Source organism: Myotis myotis, unplaced genomic scaffold, assembly GCF_014108235.1.
Source record: "Myotis myotis isolate mMyoMyo1 unplaced genomic scaffold, mMyoMyo1.p scaffold_m19_p_40, whole genome shotgun sequence".
Classification (NCBI taxonomy): Eukaryota; Metazoa; Chordata; class Mammalia; order Chiroptera; family Vespertilionidae; genus Myotis; species Myotis myotis.
This window is the reverse complement of record NW_023416347.1, coordinates 102,923-127,397: the sequence shown is the minus strand read 5'-3', so window position 1 is coordinate 127,397 and position 24,475 is coordinate 102,923. Positions and strand designations below refer to the sequence as shown.

Here is a 24,475-nt window from a genome sequence, read left to right as displayed (position 1 = left end):
CTCATTAGGCATCAGCTGCTGTTTTAAGGACCCTCTCTTCCCTCTCTCTGTCCCATGTCCCACCTCCTAAGTGCATCTTCCCCAATCTCGCTCCAAGACAGACAGATGGAACGAACCCCCGCCTCCTGTTCTCCTCAACTCAGGACTGGCCAGTGAGGGCCCCAGTGGGCCTAGGTATTGGGAGGCCTAGTTTTCGGCTCCTACTTGCTGCCTGTGTGGCCTGGGCCCATCCCCTTCCTTCAGCCTTCCCATGTGAAAAGGGGGGCCTGCCCAAGTCCAGGGGTTTTCAAACAAAGCCTCGAGGTTCCCAAGGTGCCCAGAGACTGAATGGCTAAGAGGGGGGCCAGTCTGGTTTGGGGGCCCCATCCAAGTTACACCATGAGCAGCCCCACAGCATAGTTTGGGGTTTCCAATGGGATTTCACTCTGGCTGCTTCAAAGCAGGTTGGGAGCCTCGGGCCTGGCGCACTCATTTGCTAAATCGTGTTTTCTCCTTCCTTCAGCAAAGATACAGGGAGTTGCCTTTCACCCTGGCAGAGAGCATGCTCCCACCCCTGCTCCCCACCCCTGCTCCCTGTGGTGGCCTCCTCTCCTACCCGGCCTGCGTCCCCTCCTGGAGACCACCTACCTTCCTGAGAGCGGCTCCTGGCTGGCTTCGTTCAAATTGTTCCTGTCTTCCGCATGGTTCAAGTCGCTGCCCAGGGGCTGGCCTTCCTCCTAAAGCCACCAGAGCGTGACCACAGTGTCCCCGCCACCCCAAGTGAGAACTGCAGCTGGGGGCCCAGAGTGGGAGAGGCCCTGGCTGCCACCAGGAGTGGGCTGGGGTGGGGGCTGGGCTTTTGCACAGGAAGTAATTAGAGGGCAACTGAAATTCTGCAGGGCATGCATTGAGCACCTACTGTGTGCTGGGCTCTGTGCTAGGGAGGGACACTCAGCTGTGCCTGAGCTGTGGCTGGTGGGAGTCCCAAGCAGGGCCTCCTGGTCACGCAGCCCCAGGACACAAATAACCTCACAGTCTGTGGAGTTAGGTTCTGACATGGCGGGGTTACTCTTGCAAATTACGATGTGAAAGGTGCACCCTGGGTTGTGCAAGTGGTGAAGGGGAGGGAACTAAGGGAGGGAAGAGGGTGTCATTTTAGGCTCCAGAGTTCTGGGTGGTGGGCCCCAACCTGGCCATTCCACAGCAAGGACAAGCCTGCCAGCTCCTCAAAGGCTGAGACTTCCTCAGGGACCCTCACCCCCATGCCACTCCCACCCCCACGTGCTTTCTCTTTCTCATCCTTTAAATCACAAGCCGATGGCTCCTCCTTGTTGAGACCTTCCTGACCTTTCAGACTAGGGCAGGCCCTACTGGCATGCGGTGGGCACACAACAACTGTTTAAGAAGTGAAATAAGGGGCTGCTCTGCACTGAGGAGGCCAGCACACAGGGGGGGGGGGGGGGGGACGTGGGGATCCTAATTGTTGAAGTATTGTTGAAGTAACGAGGTGAGGGGTGGGGAGGAAATGAAGGAAGATGGTGAACAAAGGCCCTTCCCACTAGGAGACCAAAATGGGACTGCGGAAGGGGACAGACCAGCTCATCCCCCATGTCGGCCACGGCTGCGAGAGAGACGGACTCTTTGGGTCTTGTTGTGTCGTCCTCCATGTGCCAGACCTTCCAGCTGAAAGACAGAGTGAGGCCCAAAGCTGAAAGGGGGAAGGCCAGGCAGGACCCAGGGAGGGGCCTGAGGAAGGGAGGGGGATGGGAAGGGAGAGGGCTGGCAGGGGGGACCAGACAACTAGCATAGCTGCTACCATCCCAGAACTCAACCCTCATCATGGCTGGGGGCCACGGCCATGATTCCCCAAGGACAGAGGAAGGCATCCCTTCCTGCGCTCACTTCTGAACCTGTGAGAGGCAAGTTCTCAGAAACCCCGAGTCCAGGCAGAAGCGAAGAAAGTCTGCCCCCCTGCACAGGGAAGAGAAGGAAGGAATTCTGCGTAGCACGTAGGTGTTCCTGATACAGGTATTTTTGTGAAGAGAGGCCCTAGCTTTCAATGCTCCCCACAATAGGTTAAAACCATTGCCATTGCCCAGCTGTAGCCGAGTTGCTCAGTGATTGAGCATCGACCTATGAACCAGAAGGTCGTGGTTCGATTCCTGATCAAGGGGCACATGCACAGGTTGCAGGCTCGATCCCCAGTGTGAGGCGTGCAGGAGGCAGCCAGTCAATGATTCTCTCTCATCATTGATGTTTCCATCTCTCTCTCTCTCCCTCTCCCTCTCCCTCTCCCTGCCTCTCTGAAATCAATAAAAATACATTATATAAAAAAACACACACCATTGCCATTAAGTGATATTTTCATTGTATTGTACTGTCCCACCTCTGAAAGGTGGAGACACAATGTCCTGAAGACTTCATTCTAGTCCTTGTACCCAATTGTACCTGAAATCAGCCCTACCCCAGAGGGACTTTGCAATTACTGATAGAACCTCCCTTCCCCCAACTGGTGGGCGGAGTATGACTTAACCTGCAGCCTGGAGACACCTGAGCGACTAACCATGTACCTTATATGGACGATACATTGAACCACCAATCAACACCTGCCAAATCCCCTAAGCCCTTGTTCCTATATGGAACATACATTAAGCCACCAATCAGCACGTGCCGAGCATACTAAGCCCCCATTCCTTCCCTTTCCGCCCCTCAAAAGGCGCGCTCACCTCTGCACGAGTTGCTGTCCTCCCCTTGCGAGACAGCCCTGCAGGTCTTCTCTAATAAAGCCTGTAGTCCTTGTTTTCGGCCTCTGTCTGATCTTTCAATTACAAGAGCCAATACTGTCCTTTTTCTTTCTTTCTTTCTTTTTTTTTTTTAACTGAAGCTCAGTTCATAGGCTTAAACTCACCTGTAAGTAAGAGCTCTGAGACCCTCTATATCCCCATATCTCCCCTCTTTTTTTCTTCCCCTTGGGTGGCAACCTACACTATCCAGACAGCAGCCGGTTAAGCTCACAGATCCAGGGGTGTGCACACAAGAGCAGCAACAGCTGTGGAAGGGCACCCACACGTGCAGCCTGGGGAAGCCCAGCTACCCATGCACACGCAGACACAGACACACAGCCACATGGAGGGAGGCAAGATCCTCTTCCTACTCACATATCTGTGGTAAACAAGCCACTCTCCGGGGCAGGCGGCAGCGTGTTTTTCTGTGAAGACAGGCTGTGTGCAACATGCTTTCACTTTAGCCTGAGTTCTCATTTTAAGGGGAATTCCGGGGCAGAGTTCAGATTTGACGTGGGTTGGGCGTCCCACACAACAAAGGAAGTTAAAAATTCCCTAATGTGAAACTTTCAGAGATGACCACCACAGAGTTTGTGGCATTTTCTGTGGAGACTTTTTTCTTAAGTGAATACTACTAAATGTCATTCATTTTACAAAAGGGGCTCAGACTATACCAGCTTTTTTGCAACTTGCTTTTCTGGGCAGACATCCACACTTTGCCCTGCCCACTCTGGCGCGGGGGGGGGGGGGGGGGGGCAATGCGCTGTCTTGATTCTATTAAAAGTAATAAACAGGAACTCATTTAAAAGGGCGTGGGTTCATGGGTTCCTGTAGCCCAGCGGGAAGACGTCTCTGTTTATCTTAGCTTTCCAGAATTCCTCTTCTACGAAAGAATTTCCTCCCTTTGTTAGAACTTCGAATGGTTTGCTATTAGGCTAGGCAGCAATTGTCCTGAATGGCAATTCTTTGTTTTTCCCAAATAAACCCATTTTGCTAGAGAAATATCTGGCTGCCTATTTGTTTCAGGTCAACAACTGTAAACTCAGTGCCCATGCCTGTCATCTGGTGTATCCTGAGCAGGACACCTGCCTCTGTGTGCAACCTCCACAAGGGTGGGCAGAGCTACCCTCACAGGGGCCTCATCAAGTAAGTCGCAGTCAAGGCAGAGGGGTCTGAAGCTGCTTCTCTGCCTTGGTCCCCTTCTAACCTCTCCCCCTTCCCTCCCTTCCTCCCTGCCCTCTCTCCTTCTCTCTTGGTGTCCAGACAGACGAAAGCCTGGAAGCACAACACATCCAGAAGCAGCCAAGCTTGTTTCAAAGCATTCCCTCTATTGCAGCTTATGACCTTGACCTCTTTTGTAAAAATATTTTTTTATTGATTTTAGAGAGGAAGGTAGAGGGAGAGAGAGAGATAGAAACATCAATGATGAGAGGGATTCATTGATCCACTGCCTCCTGCACATCCCACACTGGGGATCCAGCCCAAAACCCAGAAACGTTGCCCTGGCCTGGAATCAAACTATGATTTCCTGGTTCATAGGTCAACGCTCAACCACTTAGCCACACCGGCCAGGCATCTTGACCTTTTCATGTGCCCTAATCTCCACAGCAAGGACTTAATAGGCTGTGCGTCATGAGATAAAATCCTGAGCTTGGAGCTTAAAGGTCTAGATTCATTCCTGTCTCTCAAAGGCAGCCTGTTTCCTCATCTGTAACACAGTGGGGGTGGGTAATAGTACCTGCCTCTTAAATATTCATGAGGGTTAAGTGAACTAATTTTGGTGGGTGTTTGGCAGACAGCCTGGCACCCTCAGGCTGGCAGGTGTCATCACTGCCACAGTCCCACCTCAGAGCTGTCTTGGCATATTCTCCTCCTCCAGGCCAGGAGACCCTGTGCTTCTCCTCTGCTGCCCCCACTCAAGGAGGCGTGACCGTAGTGACCTGGCCCCCAGAAACCGGATGCTCCTTTTTTTATTTTTTAAATATATTTTTATTGATTTCAGAGAGGAAGGGAGAGGGAGAGATAGAAACATCAATGATGAGAGAGAATCATTGATCAGCTGCCTCCTGCACACACCACACTGGGGATCGAGGCCGCAACCCTGGCATGTGCCCTGACCAGGAATTGCCCCGGGACCTCCTGGTTCATAGGTCGACGCTCAACCACTGAGCCACTGAGGTCAGGCACCAGATCGCTTTTCAGGTGGCATTCGGCTGAAAGCCACAGGCTGGGCAGTGAGGAGGTTGGGTGGGAAAGACCGAGAGCTGGGGGACCGCAGGGGTCCTGGCTCTGCCTCATTCAGCTGTGTGACCGCAGCACTCAGTGCATCACTTGCCCCCTGTGGCCTGCTTCCTGAGGAGGCTGTTCCTGAGATGTTTAGCTCTGAGGCCTGTCCCACCCATGAGGTGGTAGAGTGAGGCCTGGGCCTGAGCCAGGCAGAGGAAGACAAGGAATAAATATACATATATATTTCCTTTCCAACCAAAACAAAACAGCGCTTGGATTTATAACGAAGAGGCTGCCCCACCTCGCCCATGCCTGCCCCACTCTTTAGAGGCAACCACTTACCTGTTTCTGGGGTTAGTTCTTTGGGGCCACCTTCTGTTTCTGGGGAATTCTCGGCCAAGACACGAGAAAGAAATCCTTCTCCTTGCCAGGCTTTGATACAATAAAGAGGATATTTTTATAAGTGGTGAGTGAGACGTTCAGGGCTGTAAGAGGCAACCATCATCGGAAAGGGTGTTCAACAATCTATTTTCTTCTCACAAACTGGCCCACACTCATGTCTTGGCTCTTCACAGGTGAGGTCTCTTTCATTGCATTGATTCATGTGTCCAAGCCAAGCACTGAACAAAAAGTTGCAGGAATATGACCTTGTCATTCTCTCCAGTACCTAAAAGGTCGAACACCCCTGCAATGGCCACTTGGCATGACTATCCAAGTGTCCCCTGATAGAGTCCACCCCTTGACTCTGTTCACAGAGAACAGATGGGCACAAAGGGCCATTATCTAATACAAAATGAAAGAATGGGTCTGGGGCTCATCTCGTTCTCAGCCAACAAGAAAGGGCTGGTGCCCAGCCAACCTGGGTCAGTGGTTGAGTGTTGACCTATGACTAGGAGGTCATGGTTTGATTCCTGGTCAGGGCATATGCCCAGGTGTGGGCTTAATCCCCAGTGTGGGACATGCAGGAGGCAGCCAATCAATGAGTCTCTCTTATCATTGATGTTTCTCTCTCTCTCTCTCCCTCTCCGTTCCTCTAGAAAGAAAGAAAGAAAGAAAGAAAGAAAGAAAGAAAGAAAGAAAGAAAGAAAGAAAGAAAGAAAGAAAGAAAGAAAGAAAGAAAGAAAGAAATGAAGGGCTGGTGACAAAAGAACATAAGGACACCTGGTCACACATCCAAGAGGGCCCAAGGCCACCAGGCAGGGGGTTTTCCCCAAGCAGGTAGGAGATCACTGTTTCCAAATATTTGACTGGTTACTATTTTGTGAAGAATATTCCCTTTGTTATTTCACTTTCTATCCTTCTTTCTTCTCCATTTCATTCGCTTTTTATATCATGAGAGATTGAGATGTTTTGTTTTCAGTTGGATCCAGGTTAGGATGTTCTACAAACCAAAGTAGTTCTTAATGCACATCATCCCTTTGGGTTCAAATATATCATTTATGGCTTTTAGGCCACATCCTCTATCTGAGGTGCACCATTTTCCTCCAGCCTCTGGGAAGGGCTGTAGGGCTATTAATTTGGATTTCCATTGCTTTGTTGGCTCAGAATTTGACACTGAGTCCAGCTGATAAGCTGGTTATTTATACAGGCAAAAATAATCCCTTGATTGCTCTGTCTTCTCTCCCTGTCAGAGAAGTGGTCTGGTGGGGCACCCACTGAGCCTTACAGCAAAGCCAGAAATTTTTTACAAGAGTTTGCATGAAGGGGACTTCAGGCCTTCCTGGGAGGAGCTGGCAAAATAAATTTACCACAGACCAGAAGTGTCCATAGGGAAGGTGCTGACAAGTGAGGCATCACAAAGTAAACAAAATTGCTAGGAAGAATGAAACTTTCCAGGCATATCTTGGCTCCTTCCAAGCAGGGGGAATTCCACTGGTCACACTGTGCCAGAGACCGAAAGGCTTGGCCTCATCTCTGATTGTCCTCAGACTAGGGCCAAGTGTCCCTCCTGTGTGGACCTGACAATCATACACCATGGCTCATTCTGAACCACTCCTTTCCATTTCGCCATGCCTGTAGAACCAAGTGTCACTATTCCAAAGGTTGTATCCAATTCCCTTCAGCTCCATGACAGTGGCGGTTTGTAGACAGCATGACCCAACACGGGAGCTAAACACTGGCCAGCTTGTGGGTCAGGAGGCAGTGCTGTTTCCCACAGGATGAGACCACTTCCAGGGATGGAGTAGAGATGCTGGTTAGCCACCTCATCTGAGCGAAGGGATAAGCCCCGGGGTCTCCTGGCTCGGAGAAGAGCAGTGTGCGAATGGGCCCTGAGATGGAGCCTGTGGTTCCAGGAGATGGTAACAACTATGGCACCAGCTGACAGCTTCACACCGGAGAGCTTGGTATGTGCCAGGCTGTGCTAAGAACTTTCCCTGCAGTATCTCAATTAACCCTCATAATAATCAGTGAGATAGGTACTGGTCACCATGTCCCCCACCTGTCCTCCATGGAGGTGTGTAATGGGGAAGCCAGCATCATAGATGGAGCAACTACTGAGAAGATGAACAGGCTGAGGTAGACTGTAGGCGACTGTCACTTGAGGTGTCCACCCCATGTTTCCACTTCGCCCGCTGCTTGGCAGGCAGGATGGATTCTGAGCCCACCCTTAGAGCCGGTGGCTATGAATTATGTTCTTGGGTCAGACTCCATGACATCATGGATACGACCTCCTAAGACCCAGCACAAATTCTGCAGGGGCTGATTTACTGGGCAACCAGCCACATAACCTGAATACTAAGTCCAACTCCAACTTGTCCGAGAATATCCATTTTGCCCTGATGAAAGAGGAGATCCAGTGAAATTTCTGCCCAGTGACAGTCTACACAGCAGGGTGCCTGATTCATCTTATGCAGATTCCTTAGCAGAGATGAGGATTTTTGTCCAAGTGACTTACTTGAGAACCCGTCGGACACTGTCCTGTGACCCCAGAACTGACGTGGCTCAGAGATGGCTCTTTCCTATTATTTCCGAAGGGCAGCGAGGGGAGTAAGGGGAGCAGCATAGGGTGGGGGTAAGAAGTGAGGGCATCGTCTTAGGAAGAGCTTAGCTTCAGTCTGGAACACAAACTCTACACAGACTCTTCAACAGGTTAGTCCCTCCCCGAGGCCAGGCCAGGCCAGTCTGTTGTGAGCCAAGGACTAGGGAAGGGGTTGGGAGGGGGCGTTGCCTCCCAGGTAAAGTGGCTTCCATTCAACTCATGACAATTCTTCAGACAAGGTGCAGCGATGCCCTAACTAACATAGCACCTGGGAGATGGGTGCCCATGGTACAGGGCATCTGCAGGGCGCCAGCAGCTGCCGCTACGGGTGAAAACTGATTCATTCTGTTGGCACCCCTCACTCCCAGGCTGCTGGGGGTTACCCCAGGCAGGGGCCAGGCCAAAGCAGTCTCCTTCCCATAGGTACTCTGTCTTTCTCAGGGGAGTCTGAGAGAGAACCCTGCGTTTGTCCATGGCCTTGTTACCATGAGAATTCTCCTGGAGGTTTGGTGGAACCAAAGAGGCTTAATGTGAAACCGGGTGTATAATTTGATCAGAAAGGTCAGTCGGGAATGCAGAGGTGGCTGGGGTACTAGGGCCTTTCGTTTGGGGCAACTGCGGGGGTGAAGGGCCGCCCCCCTACTGGGCCAGGTGCGAAGGCCAGCAGCCTTCCCCAGCTTGGCTTGGGCCTGGCTCCCACTTTGGGGGTTGTAGGGCCACCCCCGGGCCAACCTCACCTCAGGCACCACTGCCCCCACCCTAAGCCCACCCTCCTCCTCCTCAAAGGGCCCAGCTACCCCTGGAGTCACCACCACCCTCTGTGCACTCAACCCCAGGCTGCCCCTGGCCCCTCAGGCCTTGCCATGAAGATCAAAGATGCCAAAAACAAAAATAAAAAACCCTTTCCCATGGTTTTGCACGGACACTGGGGGAACTCTAGTAAAGCTCTCATATTTTGAACCTATTGATATCCCAGCAGAGGAAGAACAAGAAGTTGCGAGCTTGGAAAGTGTCCTGAAACATTGGACTTCGAATGTAGCACATGGATCCACTAGTATTCAGGATGTACACCTGGAACTGAAGGATTTAACACTTTTTGCCCAGAAGGGAGCCTGCACTTGATCGATTTCCAAACCAAGACCTCTCTACTTTTTAAAAATATATATATATATTATTGATTTTTTACAAAGAGGAAGGGAGAGGGATAGAGAGTCAGAAACATCGATGAGAGAGAAACATCGATCAGCTGCCTCCTGCACACCTCCTACTGGGGATGTGCCCGCAACCAAGGTACATGCCCTTGACTGGAATCGAACCTGGGACCTTTCAGTCTGCAGGCTGACGCTCTATCCACTGAGCCAAACCAGTTAGGGCAGGACCTGTCTACTTTTATCAAATTGGAGGGGGAAACTTCTCAACATTACACCTGGTGCAATGTGCTACAGGAGGTGGTGCCCACGCCTGCACAGACTGGATGAACTCGACCGTCTTGCAAAGGGCCTGCTGTGTACAGAGTCTGCCAGAAGGGCTATACACATATCGCAGGCACTACACAGATAGCAGCAGAGCGCTCTTCCCGTGCTAGTGCCTCAGAACCCGAGCGATGCCAAAAGATGCCTTTGCGGACACTGGCTCGGAGTCAGTGTTTTAGCAGTCCATTCTGATGACAACTATAAACGAGGCACTGGGACAAGCCTTGGAGGGGGTACCTTTCTGGGCTTATGCGGTTTATTGGCTGGCTGTGAACATTTTAAAGAGGCTCGTGAAATGGCATCCAAAGGTGACAGCACCCATTCTGACAGCTGACAAGCTGAGATATGCAGGAGACTGTGGGAGATTTGGCCTGCTGGGCTGGGCTGTAGCATCTGGTTTTGGCAATATGATTGGCAATATGATTTATAAGGGGGAAGCAAGGATCTGTTAGTAAAGAAGATCTAGCAAGAGCTACTTTAGTTACTATCACCAGTAACATTCGTTGTGTGGCCGGAATGTGTGCTGTTCATGGGCAAATAAACAGAGCTGTCACTGTGTGAAACTTCTTATGAGCCAATACTCTCTCAATGAAACTTTTGGCATATCCACTGGATTACTGGTCAGAAGGTCAGCTGAAAGCATTGTTCCTAGCGCATGGGGTGCTTTGGAGCAGTTGGTGTACTTCTTGGGCTGCCAAATTTCAGCTAAAGCATCAGGTTTCTCTCTGCTAATAAATGTCATTCAAGAGGAACTGAAAACCACAGGCCTTATCACTGCATTATTTGTCACTGGGAACTAAAGGATAAAAGAGTAGGATTATGCCTGCTGATTTTTAAATGTCAAAATAGCAAGATGCTAAATGTTGCCATATTAACAGCAAGAACTTGGTAACAGGTGAAATATTTCTAACTGAAATGCTGTCCCTTCTGTATATAGCCAGTGTTAAATCCTTAAATGCAAAACAGCCTCTAATTGTTGAGCTTTCTCACACATACAAAGAGGGGAAAAAAAGAAATGTCAGTTTTAATCCACAGGGACATGTCCCATATTGGGCCTGGATGTGCTACTCAAATAATCAAAAACCAGTGGCCAGCCCTAACTGTGTTGGCTCAGTGGATAGAGCATTGGTCTGTGGACTGAAGGGTCCCAGGTTCAATTCTGGTCAAGGGCACATGCCTGGGTTGTGGCTCAATCCCCAGTAGGGGGCATGCAGGAGGCAGCTGATCCATGATTCTCTCTCATCATTGATGTTTCTCTCTCTCTCTCTCCCTTTCCCTTTTTCTCTGAAATCAATTTTTTTAAAAAGTGGCCAAAGGAGTTGACTAGACCATTACCTCAGGCCAGGAATCCATATAATCATGTCCTGTTATAACTCTCCCATCCAGGTATGTGCTGCAAGTGCCAGGGTCATCCTCGTGTGTGGTGTGTCCCCTGAGGCTGAGTGTCTGGTAGCTGCTCCTTGAAGCCCTTTGGAAGTAACAGGAAAGAGCCACCTCTGAACCACATCAGTTCTGAAGACAGAGGACGGTGCCTCCTGGGTTCCAGGACCTTTTGGTGCCCCCAACCCAGGCAAGCTCCATTCATATAACCACCGCCTCCTGATGACAGACACTCCTGTCTAGCTGAGTTCCATCAATCTTGTATTTGCCTTTGCAACTTAACAATGAAGCTCAAATTTGCCAGTTGAATAGGATACAATCCAATCTCTGATAGGAGTTTCTGAAGCCGAAGGAGGTGGGTCTTTCTGGAGGCCTTTCTGTTTCAAGTAAAATCCAAACGAGTGACTGGCAATGGAAGCTCACCACTGGGCAGTCTCAGGAGGACCAGAGCTGAGAAAGCTGGAGACCAGTGCCATCTCCCTAACCCCCACCCCAGACAACTACGAACAAGCTGTTCTTGTTTTTCACTTCTGGTAGTAACCTCTTTAAATAAATAGATGAAAGATAGATAGACAGTCAGATAGATAGATAGATAAATAGATGATAGGGTATATGGAAGGATGGACAAATAGACAACTGATACATAAATATAGATACTATCTTTTATTTTTCTATAGACATTATCTGTTGACTCTATACAAACGAAAATTTAGTTGTCTGATGTTTGACAACTGTATCATTATTTTATTTCTACTCAAGATGTTGTACTTGGGATCAATCATTTCTCTTGCTCGAGTTGACGGGAGAGAGCAGAGAGGAGCCTTGGTTCCAACGACATTCTACAACTGCCACGCCCGCTTTAGATGGATCACGTCCAGTTCTGCTGCTGCCTACCGACTTCTTTCTAAGAAGAAACAACTTCCTCTTGCTTAAGACTACTGTCACTTGAGGGCTTCTCTATTATTTCCACTTGTAGCTGATCCTAACTGATACTTCCCCGCTCTTAGGGCTCAATGCAAACTGAGCCTGGCCCCGCCGCTCTCTGACTGAACCTCCCACTGCAATACCACAGTCCTCTTGTTTACCACACTATCCACCCAAGCTTCCCTTCTGTCCTGTACTATTGCACAGATGGTTTCCTCTATCCTCTGATCAAAGTCCTTCAGATCTCAGGTCAAGTATCACACCCTTAGACTAGCTTCTAAGAGCCCCAGTCTAATGTAGGTCCAACCCCCTGCTGGTATTCCCTCCCATTTTCCCTCTTTGTAGCACTTAATACTACATTTGCCATTTTACAAGTATTTGTTTCACCTAGACTGTAAGCTCCATGAAGGAGGAGTATATGTCTGTTTTGTTCACTATTATGTACCCAGGACATATACTAATCACATATAATAGATCTGTATTAGTGAAAAGATATTTTTTAAATGAGGGCCTGGCTCAGAGGTTGAGCATCGACCCATGAACCAGGAGGTCATGGTTCGATTCCTGGTCAGGGCACATGCCTGGATTGTGAACTCGATGCCCAGTAGGGGACATGCAGGAGGCAGTCAATCAATGATTCTCTCTCATCATTGATGTTTCTATCTCCCCCTCTCCCTTCTTCTCTCTGAAATCAATTTTTAAAAATATATGTTTTTTTAAAAGAGGCATCTCCATGGCCCATGGCCATAGACAATGGGGCAGTGAAGGCCTGGGGTGGGGGGTGGGAAGGGCTGGAGGAGGGCAGTGGGGGAAAAAGGGGAACACATTTAATATTTTCAATAAAGAATTATTTTAAAAATAAATAAAATATAAAAGAGGCATTCTCAGTTCAGAGAGGTTAAGCAACAAGTTTAAGTTCACATGACTAGTAAAGCTGGATTTGAACTGAGGTTTGTCTGATTTGTTCTATGCTCATCAAACAACTTTCTGATAATGCGGCTTCCCTTAAACTTTCCCTCTCAGAAGAAAAAGGGAAGAATTTACTTGTCAGGCAAACACTAGTGTCAGCTTCCTGGATAGTTAAAATTTCTCATTAAAAATTAGCAAGGTGGTGGGTTTGGGGTGTACAATTTCCATTTTCTTGTAAGTTAGTTATCAATGAGACAGCCTCTCTGAATTTGATCAGCTCAGGGGTACCTACAGCATGAGTTGCAAAATGGAGACCTCGACCCTGCCCCATGCTACACTGTTGATCTGCTAGTAATCAGAATCCACACTCAACATAGACCAGGGAATGTGAGGCAGAATTAGAGTAGGAAAAGAAGAGTTATACCCAGAAGAAACTGTATGAACTAGATACATTGTCAGAAAATAAAGGAAAACTTTATGGGAACTCCTTTAAGGCTATTTGACCAAGATAGCAGAACATAATTTTGGTGCAGGTTATATTTTATATTTGTTTATATGTTCACTCACCAGAGATTCTGCATTCAAAGTTGAAGCTCAGTCAGTCAGGTACGTTGCTTACCAGGTTTTTTGGGGTGGTGGGGGTTGTTAAATAATACAAATCTGAACCAAATGTTGTCTATGCAAAATGAAAAGACCAAAAATCCAAAAAGGCAGGAACTCACAGATTTCAGGAGACAAGAATGCTTTATTGGGTCCTTGGCATGCATCCAGTCCATCCACCCTCTCACTATCCTCTGGCAGGACCTGCGGGTCTCGCTCCTTGCCACGAGAAATTAACTGGTGAGGCTCTGCTGGCTTTCCTCTCCAGGCCTGGGAGCTGCTGTGAAAATGAGCTCCTGGTCTCAGCAGCAGAGACAGGGGGAAGGAACAAAGTAGGGAGTCATCGTAAGGCACACAGGCATGAAAACCAGACCTCTAGCTGTGGCTAATCAATCACTAGGTCCCGGGAATGAAAAAGACCAGGCATCCCCTAAGATAGTCCCTAGTTATTGCTATGACTGAAGACTTCTGGGTGGGAAAACAGGTCTTTCTCAAGATGCCAAGGTAGAGTCAAAATCTCTTAATTTCCAGACCTTCAATGGAGAGGAAATCAATTATCTTTGAAGAGGAACCTTACTTTAGCACTTAGGAAATATTGTAACTCTTCCTTGCAGCCTTCCCAGAGGGACCTGTTTGGGCCTTTGCCTGGGGACTATAGAAGGAGAGGCTAAACACCCACACCTGGGGAGAGGACACTGTAGGACACTGGCTCCAAGCTTTTCCATTGTTTCTGGGAACAATGGAAAAGCATGTGGTCTGCCAATCAATGAGGGTCATTCACAGATCAAATTTTATGCTATAGTGAAATCCCAAAGCCAACCAGGGGTTGAGTGTATAGTTGAAATGGATATATTATAGGTATAAACCTCACAATGGCTCTCTGGTTTGTGGGGTAAGAGTGACTATAGTAGGACAAGTGCAAGCCATTAGAATTTGCCCTCTCTAGCAAAATGGTAAATCAGAAGTAATACCATATTCCTGGGGAAACTGTAAACAGTGGTGTTACTACCAAAGTCTTGAGAGTGACGTCACAGTGATTACTACCACAGTTCAGCTTAGCCAGTGCAAGACACCAGGAGGTCTTTGTCTGCTGTAAACGTCCCAAAGTGATGACTCCAATTGCAGGTGCTGCTTCAGAGGGGTCTTCTTGCTAAAGCAAATTCATCCCAGCTCCTGGCATTCGGTAAAAATCCTCTCATCTAGTGAACTCATTTTTTTCCTCTATTTTGATGAACAGAGAACATCAGAAGCATGCCATCTTCACCTGGCAGGGAAGCAGTACTCTGTTGCTGTCCTGGCTTCGACATATAGAATATCTTATCTGTCTTGCACTGTGCCACCACCTGGCTCACAGGGACCTTGACCTCATCACCACTAAGTTCTATCATGCTGACAGCACTTCTAGTTTCCCTAGAAGCCTTGGTAAGGCATTTGTGAGTCAGAGGTGGGAGATAAACCAGATTAAAATGCAAAGGCCTAACACCCTAATAAGTTCCTGGAGGCAAAGGGGTTAAGGTCAGAATATTCTTCCATAATGTGGAACAAATTATTGTATTTTGAATACCTTACCATTAAGACCCAATTCTAGTAAAAAAATTAAAAAAAAAAAAAGTCACTCTGGGGCATCTTGCTCCAACCTGCTTACTGATTGATTGACCTAGAAGGCTACTAGCTTTGAGTTGGGCCTAGAGCAAATGAAGGCTCTCCAGCTGGGAAGGCCTTTAGTAGAAAGGGTTCTGCCACCAGTGACAGATTCCATGATATATGAGGTGTTTGTCTATCTGAAGAATGCTGGGGAGCCATTTACAGCCTGAGATGGAGCAGAATGCTATATGAAGCTTGTGGCAAGTACTGACTAGAAAAATACAGCAGGGGAACCCAGGGTTTGTAAAAAAGTGATGCGTTGGACAAAAATGATCACCTTTCTGAGACATGGCCCTCTGGCTTGCCTCTGAGAAAGCCTAAATGCTTGGCTACGGCATCCAGGTGGCTAGGCTACCCCTGTGAACTGGAATCATCTGATCCACCCAGCCAGAGTGAGGCATGGCCAGCAGCACCCCATCATAGGGTGGGCACTCCAGAATAGGTCTCTGAAGGCACTGGACAGCCGTGTATGTGGATTGCTCACTCCATCTCCCACAATGCCTCCTCCTGCCCCACTGCTGAGCTCCCCTCAGTCTACACCCATGGCTTTAAGAGGACAGAAATTTGTTTTGCCTGTTATGGACCCTCCTGGGTTTAGATTTGCTTTCCTTACCCATCACCTCCTCTACTACCAATATCCAGGGAATTATGAAATGCTGTAAACATCACCAGAGAATGCACTTTGCAACACAACTAACGTAATGCGTTGATCCCCATAGTCCAGAAGCAGTTGGCTTGACAGCATAATGAAATGGTTTACTGAAAACTCAGCTATAGCTCCAGCTGAGAAACAATACCGTGCAAGATTGGGCCAGGCCTGCAGCTTATAGCATAAGCTCTGAACTGGCAGCCAATGCATGATGCTATTTCTTCTACAGGCTAGGAAGTTGAGAGGAGAGGGTCTGTTATCACTAGTCTCAATACTTTTTTCAGACGTGAGGTTTGGGACCAGGCTGGTATAGAGGTTTTAGTCCCCAAGGAAACACCTCCTCAAAGAGTCATAGTAAGGATTCTATCTGGCCACTTCAGACTCCTATACCTCTGAGCAGCACACAAAAGGTTGCGGGAGTAGCTAGTATGATGAACACTATTAAGGAAAAGTATGCTTGCTGCTATGGGAAAGGGGCACAGATGGACATGGGGATTCCTAGAGCATTCCTAGTACTGCCATATCCAGTGGTTAATGCCTGCGACCCGGCAGGACCACTAAGGAGCTGGATTTCAGAACTGAAGACCTAGGTCACTCCGACAGGCAAAAATCCCCAGTCACAAACACTAGTTCCCATGACCTGGTAGAGAAATGGATGGTAGCCTTTACCCATACTTATTTTCTTGCTAGGTTTTATCATTTTGGTTGAAAATGGTTAATTTTACCAGTTAATCCACGGGTTGCAAGATTTCAAAATGGGATTGTGATAAAAGAGGGTGGAGTATTACTGGTGACACTGGACTTTGGAGAGTGGTAGCTTAGTCATTACCCGTGGATTCAGTCATTGGAAGTGACCCTGAATGGTCTCCCTAAGCAGGGAGAAATTTGTGTTTGGTTGTATGTGGAGGAGTCATAATACAGCAGATGGGAAGAACAGTGTGTGTGTGTGTCGGGGTATTATTTGTCGTCGCCCACCAAGCCTTTTCTACCCTCCCACTCTCCACCATTCTTCTGGTGAGAATTCCCATCCTCTGGAAACTGCCCTCCTCCCATTCCATGAGCCCCATGCCAGGAATGTGAACCTTGGAGGGAGACCCACTGGGACCAATGGCTGGATGGTGTCCACCTGACAACAGCAGTAGCTCGTGGGAGGCAAGCTCTGGAGCTACCTGGCTCCCCGCTTCTCAAGGCTAAATGTCCAGCTATTCCTCTGTGAGCTACCCCAACACTCTTCTCATGAACCTTTTTTCTTTAAGTTGATCCAAGTCCATTTCTGTTGCTCAAAAACCCAAGAAACCTAATGGAAAGGGTCTCTTTTGAGATTACATCATGCATCTTTGATCCCCAACAACTGTCAGTTCAGAGTCTGACATAAAGTAGGGAGGTGCTTAATGGATAAATAAATGAATGGGAAATATTCCAGCTCTAGTTCACCAGGCCAACGGGGATAGGCAGGTGGGAGAGTTGGGGCACAATGGGGCAAGAGGGAAAAGTGGGGAAAGTCATAGGAGGAGATAGAGAAGTCAGAAATGTCAGCATGGAGAGGGCAAACATCAGGCAAGGAAAATCCCAAACCACAGAGGGAAGGGAATGGGTTGGGAATGAGAAGCCTTCTGCCGCTTGGGAGGCAGGAAGTGGTCAGTGAGTGGCTGGGAGGCAGACGCTGGCTGGCGCCGGAGCTGGTTTGGCTGCAGTGGAAGAAGCCAGAAACAGTGGCGTTTCCCCAGTCCCCAGCTCTGCTTTACCCTCTCGGGTTTCCTTCTTCGGATTCCTCTCCCAAATGAAGGAGCAATTCCAATCTGCCCTCAAGTTCATAGACACCCTGCTAAGGAGCACAAGCCATCAGCCCACTTGTATAAGCAGCATGGACTGTCTAGCTGTGGCCACAGAAGGCTGAGACTAAATGTCAATCCAAGAGCCAAAACATGGATCCATTTTTCCAGTCGGCCCAGGGAGAACCTGCCTGGGGAGAGGGGACCCTGAGTCCATATACCTACAACCACACCAGATGAGGGAGAGCAGGAAACACAGTTGCTGCCTTTATTGCATTCCAAGGGGAGCAGGCTAGCTCCAGACCCACCCCATTTGGGGCTTCCAGGTTGGGCTCTCAGGAAGGACACGGGGTGCTGGGCTGAGCACAGCAATTCCTTGGGAGCCCATATATGAGGTCCCAGAGCTGGAGCTTCAGAATCAAGAGCTAATGGTTGGGGTAGGGGTCCTAAGTCCCAGGCACAGAGACAGTCCTCACAGCAGGTAGATGGTTTATATCCTTCCTAAAACCCCCATGCCATTTCCCCATGGAGAAGAGTCCCAGCTCTCCATCCCCAGCCAGGAGGGGATGTGAAATTCACCTTCATTTCCTTCAATATGGAGCACAAGGCCCACAAAGTCCACACTTTCCCTCTGGCCACAGCTGCTGACACAGCCCCTGTACCAGTTCTCACCTCATAGGCAGAGGGCCTGGGAAAAGTAGGGGAGGAGTGGATGGGGTAGGCCAGAGGCCAGAGGGTCTGCTCATTACCTGGATCCTGGTGGGTAGGGGGGTAGGTCAGGCTAGAAAAGCCATCAGGCAAGGGGACAAGCAGAGTCAGTGCAGGGCAGGCAGCAGGCTGCAACTGTGCTCAAAGCCAGGGATGGTGGATGGGGTGCAAGAAAGCACGGGAAGCAGGCAAGTGAGTGCCTGAATGAAGGGGGAAGAAAGCAAGAACACGTGCCACCAAAGACCACCGCACAGGACTGAAGAGGCCCATTTGGCACAGGGACAGGTTAGTTGCAGGGTAAGCTGGGATGAATGAGGCGAAGTAGTCTGAAAGAGAAGACACCCTGAGAGTCACACAGCAGAGGAAGCCTAGAGCCCTGAGGTCAGGGAGAGATCAGGGTTGAGCAAAGGGCGGAGGGTTAAGTGCTGGCCTGCATGGCAGGGTCTGGCTGGGGCAAGGGTCAGGGTGCAGAACTCATGCAGAGGACTCAGGGAGCCTCCAGCAGTGGCCAGTGTAAACTTCAAGGAGGGCCTCAGCCCTTGGGAAACTTGGAGGTGAGGCCTGGGAGCCCTGGTGACATGGCACCAGGAGAGGCCACTGGGCTGTGTGCTGTGCACCAAAGCCGTCTGATGCGGAGCTGACTGAGGAGAGGCTGTGCAGAGAGGCCCCCACGTGGTGCCTGCTCGGTGCACCTTCTCCAGTTTGTCTGTATTGGGAAAGTCTCCATCGGTTCAAGCTGCTTCCTTGTTGGTCTGCTGCTGGGTGGAGGCCCCCAGCCTCCTGTAGGGGCTACCGTGTGCCCTGGGCCTTGGAGCCCCCCTCTTGGCTGGGAGGCTGTCCCAATAACTGAGTGGCGACTGCACCTGAAGCCTGAGGAGTGGCTTTGGAGCTTGGCGTGCTCTTCCGGGAGCCCTGGGGACTGGGGAGGCCTTTCTTCTGAGGCTGAGGACTCAGTTGCGGGCCCTTCCTGCCGGCAGATGGACTCTTGGAGCCTTTGGCCTTGGCTTGGGAGTGGGCAGCCTCGGGGCCTTTGAGAGGTTTCAGCCCCAGCATCTCACAGAAGGTGTTACACTGGTGGGAGGAAGCAAACTGGTCCAGCAGGGCAGGGAAACAGCTCTCCTTGAGGCCTTGGTATCTGAAGCCAAACAGTAAGAGCTGAGAGGGAGTCCCACCCAGACTGAGGGTCCTTGAGGGGCTGGCTTTGGGATGGCTTTATTGCATTCCAAGGGGAGCAGGCTAGCTCCAGGTACATATACCCTACCAGTCAGTACTGGGGAATCTACCTGGTACTACCTCAGGTGGCAGATCTAAAACCTCAATTCTAAACTGAGGTCTCATTATGCCCTGGCACATGGATTTCCTCATGTGGGACACTAACTGTTGTGAAGACGATTTGCCTTTTTCATATAAATTAGAGCAGTCTCTAGGGCATCACTCTGCTCACGGGCCCTTGCTCATCTGTGTCGTGATGAGCTTTCTCGAGTGAGAAGGAAGAGGAGCAGGTACAGTCAGAGCCCAGAATTGCAGGTGACCCTGTGTGTGGGCGTCAGGAGCTGCTGGTCCCGGTCTGGGGCAGGGGCACAGCGTGTGGGGATTGGCAACCCCTGGGGTGTTACTACATGGCCAGGGGTGCAACTAGGACCATGTGACCATAGGCCTAGCACCTCAGGGATGAGGAACCAGGAGAACTTTGACATGTTAGACCCTAAGAAGACTCTCAGAGGCTTCTGTCCTTGAGAAGTACTCACCCTCGCAGCTTGGTGGCAATCTGCACATCAGTCATCTTCCAGTCAACCCCTGGAAAGAAAGTTGGAAGCTGAGTTCTGGCAGCCAGGGCTGGTTCTAGGCCCCCGTGTCTCCAAGATGGAAACTTGCCAGGTTTCAGGGCACATCTTCAGGCTTCCTGTCAGTGGGTCATCACCACAGGCCTATCTCACAGGCAGCGTGGTGTATTTCTGTATTAGTAATAACATTCCCGTTTTTACAGGTGAGGAGCTAGGCTCAGAGTTAAGTGGCTCAAGCAAAGTCTCATTCATTCATTCATTCATTCAGTAACTGAGCATTTTCAAACAGTCTGATAGTATTTTTCTTGAAACCTGCCTCTCACTAAGGCTGAGTACAATAGGCAGCGTAAATGTGGGCTTGAGAGTCAAGACGGACCTGGATTTACATTTCAGCTCTGTCACTTGAGCTGTTTGAACTTGACAAGTCACTCACTATCTCCATGTAGATGAGGTATTGAGGAAATCAGAACATGTAGGACTCCAATTTAGTGTCTGAAACACAGTAGTTATGCAATAAATATTAATTCTGTGATGTCTCAGCATTTACCACATTCCATTTTGTATTATAATAATGATGCTCCCTTACACCTGCACAGAATTTTAGTTTGCAGAAGGCTTTCACAAAGATGGTCTCAGTTAATTGTAACAAATTAACAGGGACAATATTATTATTCCGAGAGAGAGAAAGGAAACTGCAGCTCAGAGAGATTAAATGGCCAAACTTGTCTGAGCTTCAGTTTTCTTCTCTGTAAAACATAGACCCAGCGAGAAAACAATGAGGTCTGGACTTAAATCTAATTTCTTTAACTCTCAAGTCTTTCTACTACATGATTTTACTCATTATAGAAACTGTATACTGATCACAGCTTCTTAAAGACAATGACCATTCCTAATTCACCTTTTACCTTTCCAATACTTGGTAAAGTTAAATGATGGATGGATGGAAGGAAGGATCAATTCAGAGTTTACAAATAGAGTGAATGACAATGGCTAAATGTGCTACTAGCCTCCCCACCCCTAAATATATGGAGTTATAAAAACGGTATTTATTATACAGTTTAACCTCACTGAAAGGCACATTTGAGCCAGTTTTCTCTCTGACCTTTGGTTTCCTCACTTATTTACACCAGGGACTATATGTAACAATGTGTGATATTCCCAGCATTCCTCTCTAACCACTGTAGAGAGTTTTATCTTTTCCTCTTTCCTGCCCAGTTGTGTAAAGAGAGTAGGCTTGGAGGGGATGGTCAGAGAAGGAGGGAGGATTCATGCTTGCTGGCCTTCCTTTGCTGGGGAAGAATCTGAGTAATGGGAGAAACAGGAAGAAGCCAGATAGATTATGTTGGTTACATTAAAAGAAAGCTAATGAGGATGGAGGAGGAGGAAAGGGAGGCAGGGGACAGTAAAGCTCCGCTGCTGGAGTGGAAGCGAGTTTGGGTAGTATGGAGAGTGAAAGTCCAGAGCAAAGCTGCAGGGAAGGGAGGAAGGGAGATTTTGAAAAGGTGGTTGTGGGTTTTGAATTAGAGCCCATGTAATTTTTTTTTAACAAATTCTTTTAAAATTTTAAGTGGAGCCTGGAGTGCATGCCTTTAAATACAACCGTGATTACAGATGAGGCTACAGGAGGCCCTGGTATGTATTAAGCTTGCATACAAAATGGTGCCTGTCCGATTTACTTCACCAGGTTATTGCCAACAGCAAAGGAAAGTGAGAAAGTGGGCTGTAGACTAGTACACAAGCCCACCCCCCCCCCCCCCCGACCCTGGGCCTGCTCTCACACATGTGCCCACGTACCTTCACACCCTCATACCTGCCAGATCTGTGACCAGGAAGCTGCCATTCGTCCACAGATAGAGCCAGTGCTGGAAGGCCTGGCATTTCTGCACGGCCTCTGAGCTGCCTGATGCTGGTGCAGCAGCACAGCCCCATTCCCGGGAACAGTAAGGCTCCAGGGGCTTGCCCAGGTCCTCCTCCAGCGTAGCATATGGGATATTGTTTGCAGGCCGGTAGATCAGATACAGTGGAATGATCCTAAACACAGTTTCACCTGCAGTGAGCAGGAAGTAGGGTGGCAGAAAGCTCCCACCTCCATCTCAACTGGATCATAAAGGAAGACCCTTCCAAGAAAGAAGTCTCAGCTCTGAGCCTGGAGGGCAACAAGGGAGGGGAGCTCCGCCCTGAGTTCAAGAAAGGAAATGGAGGCATTGACTTCTGAGTCCTCTCTATTCTCTGAGGTCAGGGGGAGTAGAACTGGACCACGCTATGGACACAGGAGGACTCTGTGCTTAAGGGAGGAACTGAGACCAGCATGTGTCAGAAAGGAACCCCTCCTGAGAAGATTCAACCAGACTGTGGCTCAATGTCAGCTAGACTCCAATATTCAAGAGTAGGCGAGTGAAAATAATTACCTTTTAGAGCTGACTCCTACAAACCCACACGACTCTGCCGGTTACCACAGAAGGATCCTGACCAGTGTGCCTACCACCTTCAGAGAGGCCCAGAACCTGCTATGTTCAAATTTTGCAATTAGCAGAAACTGGACAACGGGATAGGGAACTGGGGTGGCTAAGAGGAGACTGAAGACAAGAGCAGAGGCTTTCCTAAAGCAGGCAGTGAATCCTGGGGTCTCTGTTTCTAGATTTTGTAGGACCATCAAGCTGAGCACAGAGTTGGTTGTGGGCCCATCTGGACGTGGTCATAACTCAGGATGCCCCTGAGAAGCTGTGAAATCACTACACGCCCCCTCCTTGTGCACTTACTCAGGCACCTCCCCAAAGCCAGGTGCAGCCCGGGCTTCAGCTGCAAAGATTTTGCAGTACTCCCGACTCATGTTCTGGATCTTGCACCCCTGTGGATTACAGAGAACACATCCTGATCAGCAAGGAAGCTCCCTGTCCTCTCATGCCCAGCTCCATGTGGGAAGGCCATCTGCTAGAGGATGCCAGGGGGCCCTGGTGATAAGTGCCAGTGCCCCAGGGCCATGCTGTGGACAGCAAGGAGGCCGATGAATGGGCACAACACAGACCACCCACCCAGTCACTCCCTTCTTATCTCTCATATAAGGCTTCAGTGTAAGGTGTATCTGGTGGCAGTGGGAAAGGATTCTGCTGCAAAAATCTAGTTTGAAAACTAAGGCCCCAAAGATGTAACTTCAGGCTACACCTCAGGCTCTCAAAGATCATCCCAGGACCCTCACAGGTTGAGGCTGAGATGGCTTCTGCCTCTGTACTGGGCTTTCCTACAGGACCCGGGCTGGGAAAAGGGAGGAGGGGAGAGAAAGCAGGACGGCCGTGGGAATGGGACACAGTACCTGAATGGTGACATCGTAGTTTCTGCCCAGGAGAGAAGTCTCACTGCTGGGCCCAAACACCAGCGGGCTGGACACCTTGATGACACACGTGCGGCCCGACTCAAAGATAGGCTCCAGCCCGTAGATGACTTTGGCCTGGGAGGCTTTCCGAAGGCTGTACCTATGTCCACCCCCTCGTAGATCCTCGCTCACCAGGCGCCCAAAGAGCTTGTCCCCCCAGCAGCCAGAGTCAGCCAGACCCTTAGCAAACACCATGGGAGTCATTTCAATCTCTTCTCCAACTGAAGGGAAACAGGAAAAACATGGAAACTACAAGCTCCTGCCTCATAGATGTGGGGTCTATAGGGCAGGAAAAGGCTGGAACAGTCTTCCACCCGCCACCCGGTGTGCTCACTCTCTGTCCATTATTGCTCTTTGGTGTACACCGTGGGTCCCCTACCAGACTGTGAGCTCCTGAGGGCAGAAACTATATCTGATACATGCCTGTCGTGTAAGTGCTCAGAGTGCCCATCACATAGTAAGAACATGGTTAGTGGTGTGGAAGGCAGGGGTTTTCTGTGGAAGTGGCGATCTATAATAAAAGTGTGATATGCTAATTAGACCGGATGTCCTTCCGGACATCCTTCTGGACAACCTTCCGGACGAAGCCGGGGCTGCGAGGGAAGCCCGGTCCTGGGTGCCTGCCAGCGGTTGGAGGAAAGCCCAGGTCCCAGGTGCCAGAGGGAAGCCGGTGCCAGCAGCCGGGGGAAGAAAGGCCTACTCTTGCATGAATTTTGTGCATCAGGCCTCTAGTCAATACAAAAAACCAGAATTACTTTGTTTTAGAATTAGGTGTTTTGATCAAATAAATTGATTCCATCTCAAGCAACATCTTCGACTCTAACAAAAAGTTTTCAGGACCAATCCAGTAGCAGGATACCCCCCTCATGCTCAGATTGTAACCACTAAATACCATTTCCCCCTAAAAGGAACCAGAGCTCCCTGAAGAAATGGTTGATTCCAGGCCTAGGGCAGAACATTTACTGGATGGACCTGAATCATCTTGTCAGACCAGAAAAGAAAGAAGCTATTGGAAATGACTGGAGCCTGGCCAGCATGGCTCAGTGGTTGAGCATCGACCTATGAACCAAGAGGTCATGGTTTGATTCCGGTCAGGGCACATGCCCACGTTGTGGGCTCAATCTCCAGTGTGGGGCATGCAGGAGATAGTCAATCAATGATTCTCTCTCATCATTGATGTTTCTATCACTCCCTCTCCCTTCCTCTCTGAAATCAATAAAAATATATTTTTTAAAAAGGAAAAGATCACCCTTAACATACATATATATATATACTAGAGGCCTGGTGCATAAATA

The 24,475-nt window shown here is 49.2% G+C and overlaps 2 protein-coding genes and 1 pseudogene across 5 annotated transcripts in view; 1 reads left to right on the top strand and 2 right to left on the bottom strand.

The window, feature by feature from the left end:
* Positions 1–17,432, bottom strand: part of SLC28A1 (solute carrier family 28 member 1) — a 47,454-nt gene extending 30,022 nt beyond the window's left edge. The window contains exons 1-3 of one of the 3 annotated variants that reach the window (XM_036306275.1): positions 13,376–17,432; positions 1,575–1,662; positions 628–716 (exon numbers count right to left, since the gene is read on the bottom strand). In XM_036306275.1, the coding sequence (XP_036162168.1) occupies positions 628–716; positions 1,575–1,646 (161 nt within the window). In that variant the 5' untranslated portion in view covers positions 1,647–1,662; positions 13,376–17,432. The other 2 variants (XM_036306274.1, XM_036306276.1) reach the window with 2 other exon arrangements.
* Positions 7,298–10,904, top strand: LOC118654973 (annotated as a pseudogene).
* A 123-nt stretch (positions 17,433–17,555) lies between the features above and the next one.
* The window catches only part of ALPK3 (alpha kinase 3), a 44,740-nt gene continuing 37,820 nt past the window's right edge, over positions 17,556–24,475 (bottom strand). For both annotated transcript variants that reach the window (XM_036306272.1, XM_036306273.1), the window contains 5 exons: positions 23,121–23,401; positions 22,570–22,658; positions 21,621–21,841; positions 19,775–19,823; positions 17,556–19,161 (listed from right to left, as the gene is read on the bottom strand). In XM_036306272.1, the coding sequence (XP_036162165.1) occupies positions 18,816–19,161; positions 19,775–19,823; positions 21,621–21,841; positions 22,570–22,658; positions 23,121–23,401 (986 nt within the window). In that variant the 3' untranslated portion in view covers positions 17,556–18,815. The remainder of the gene's footprint in view (positions 19,162–19,774; positions 19,824–21,620; positions 21,842–22,569; positions 22,659–23,120; positions 23,402–24,475) is intronic.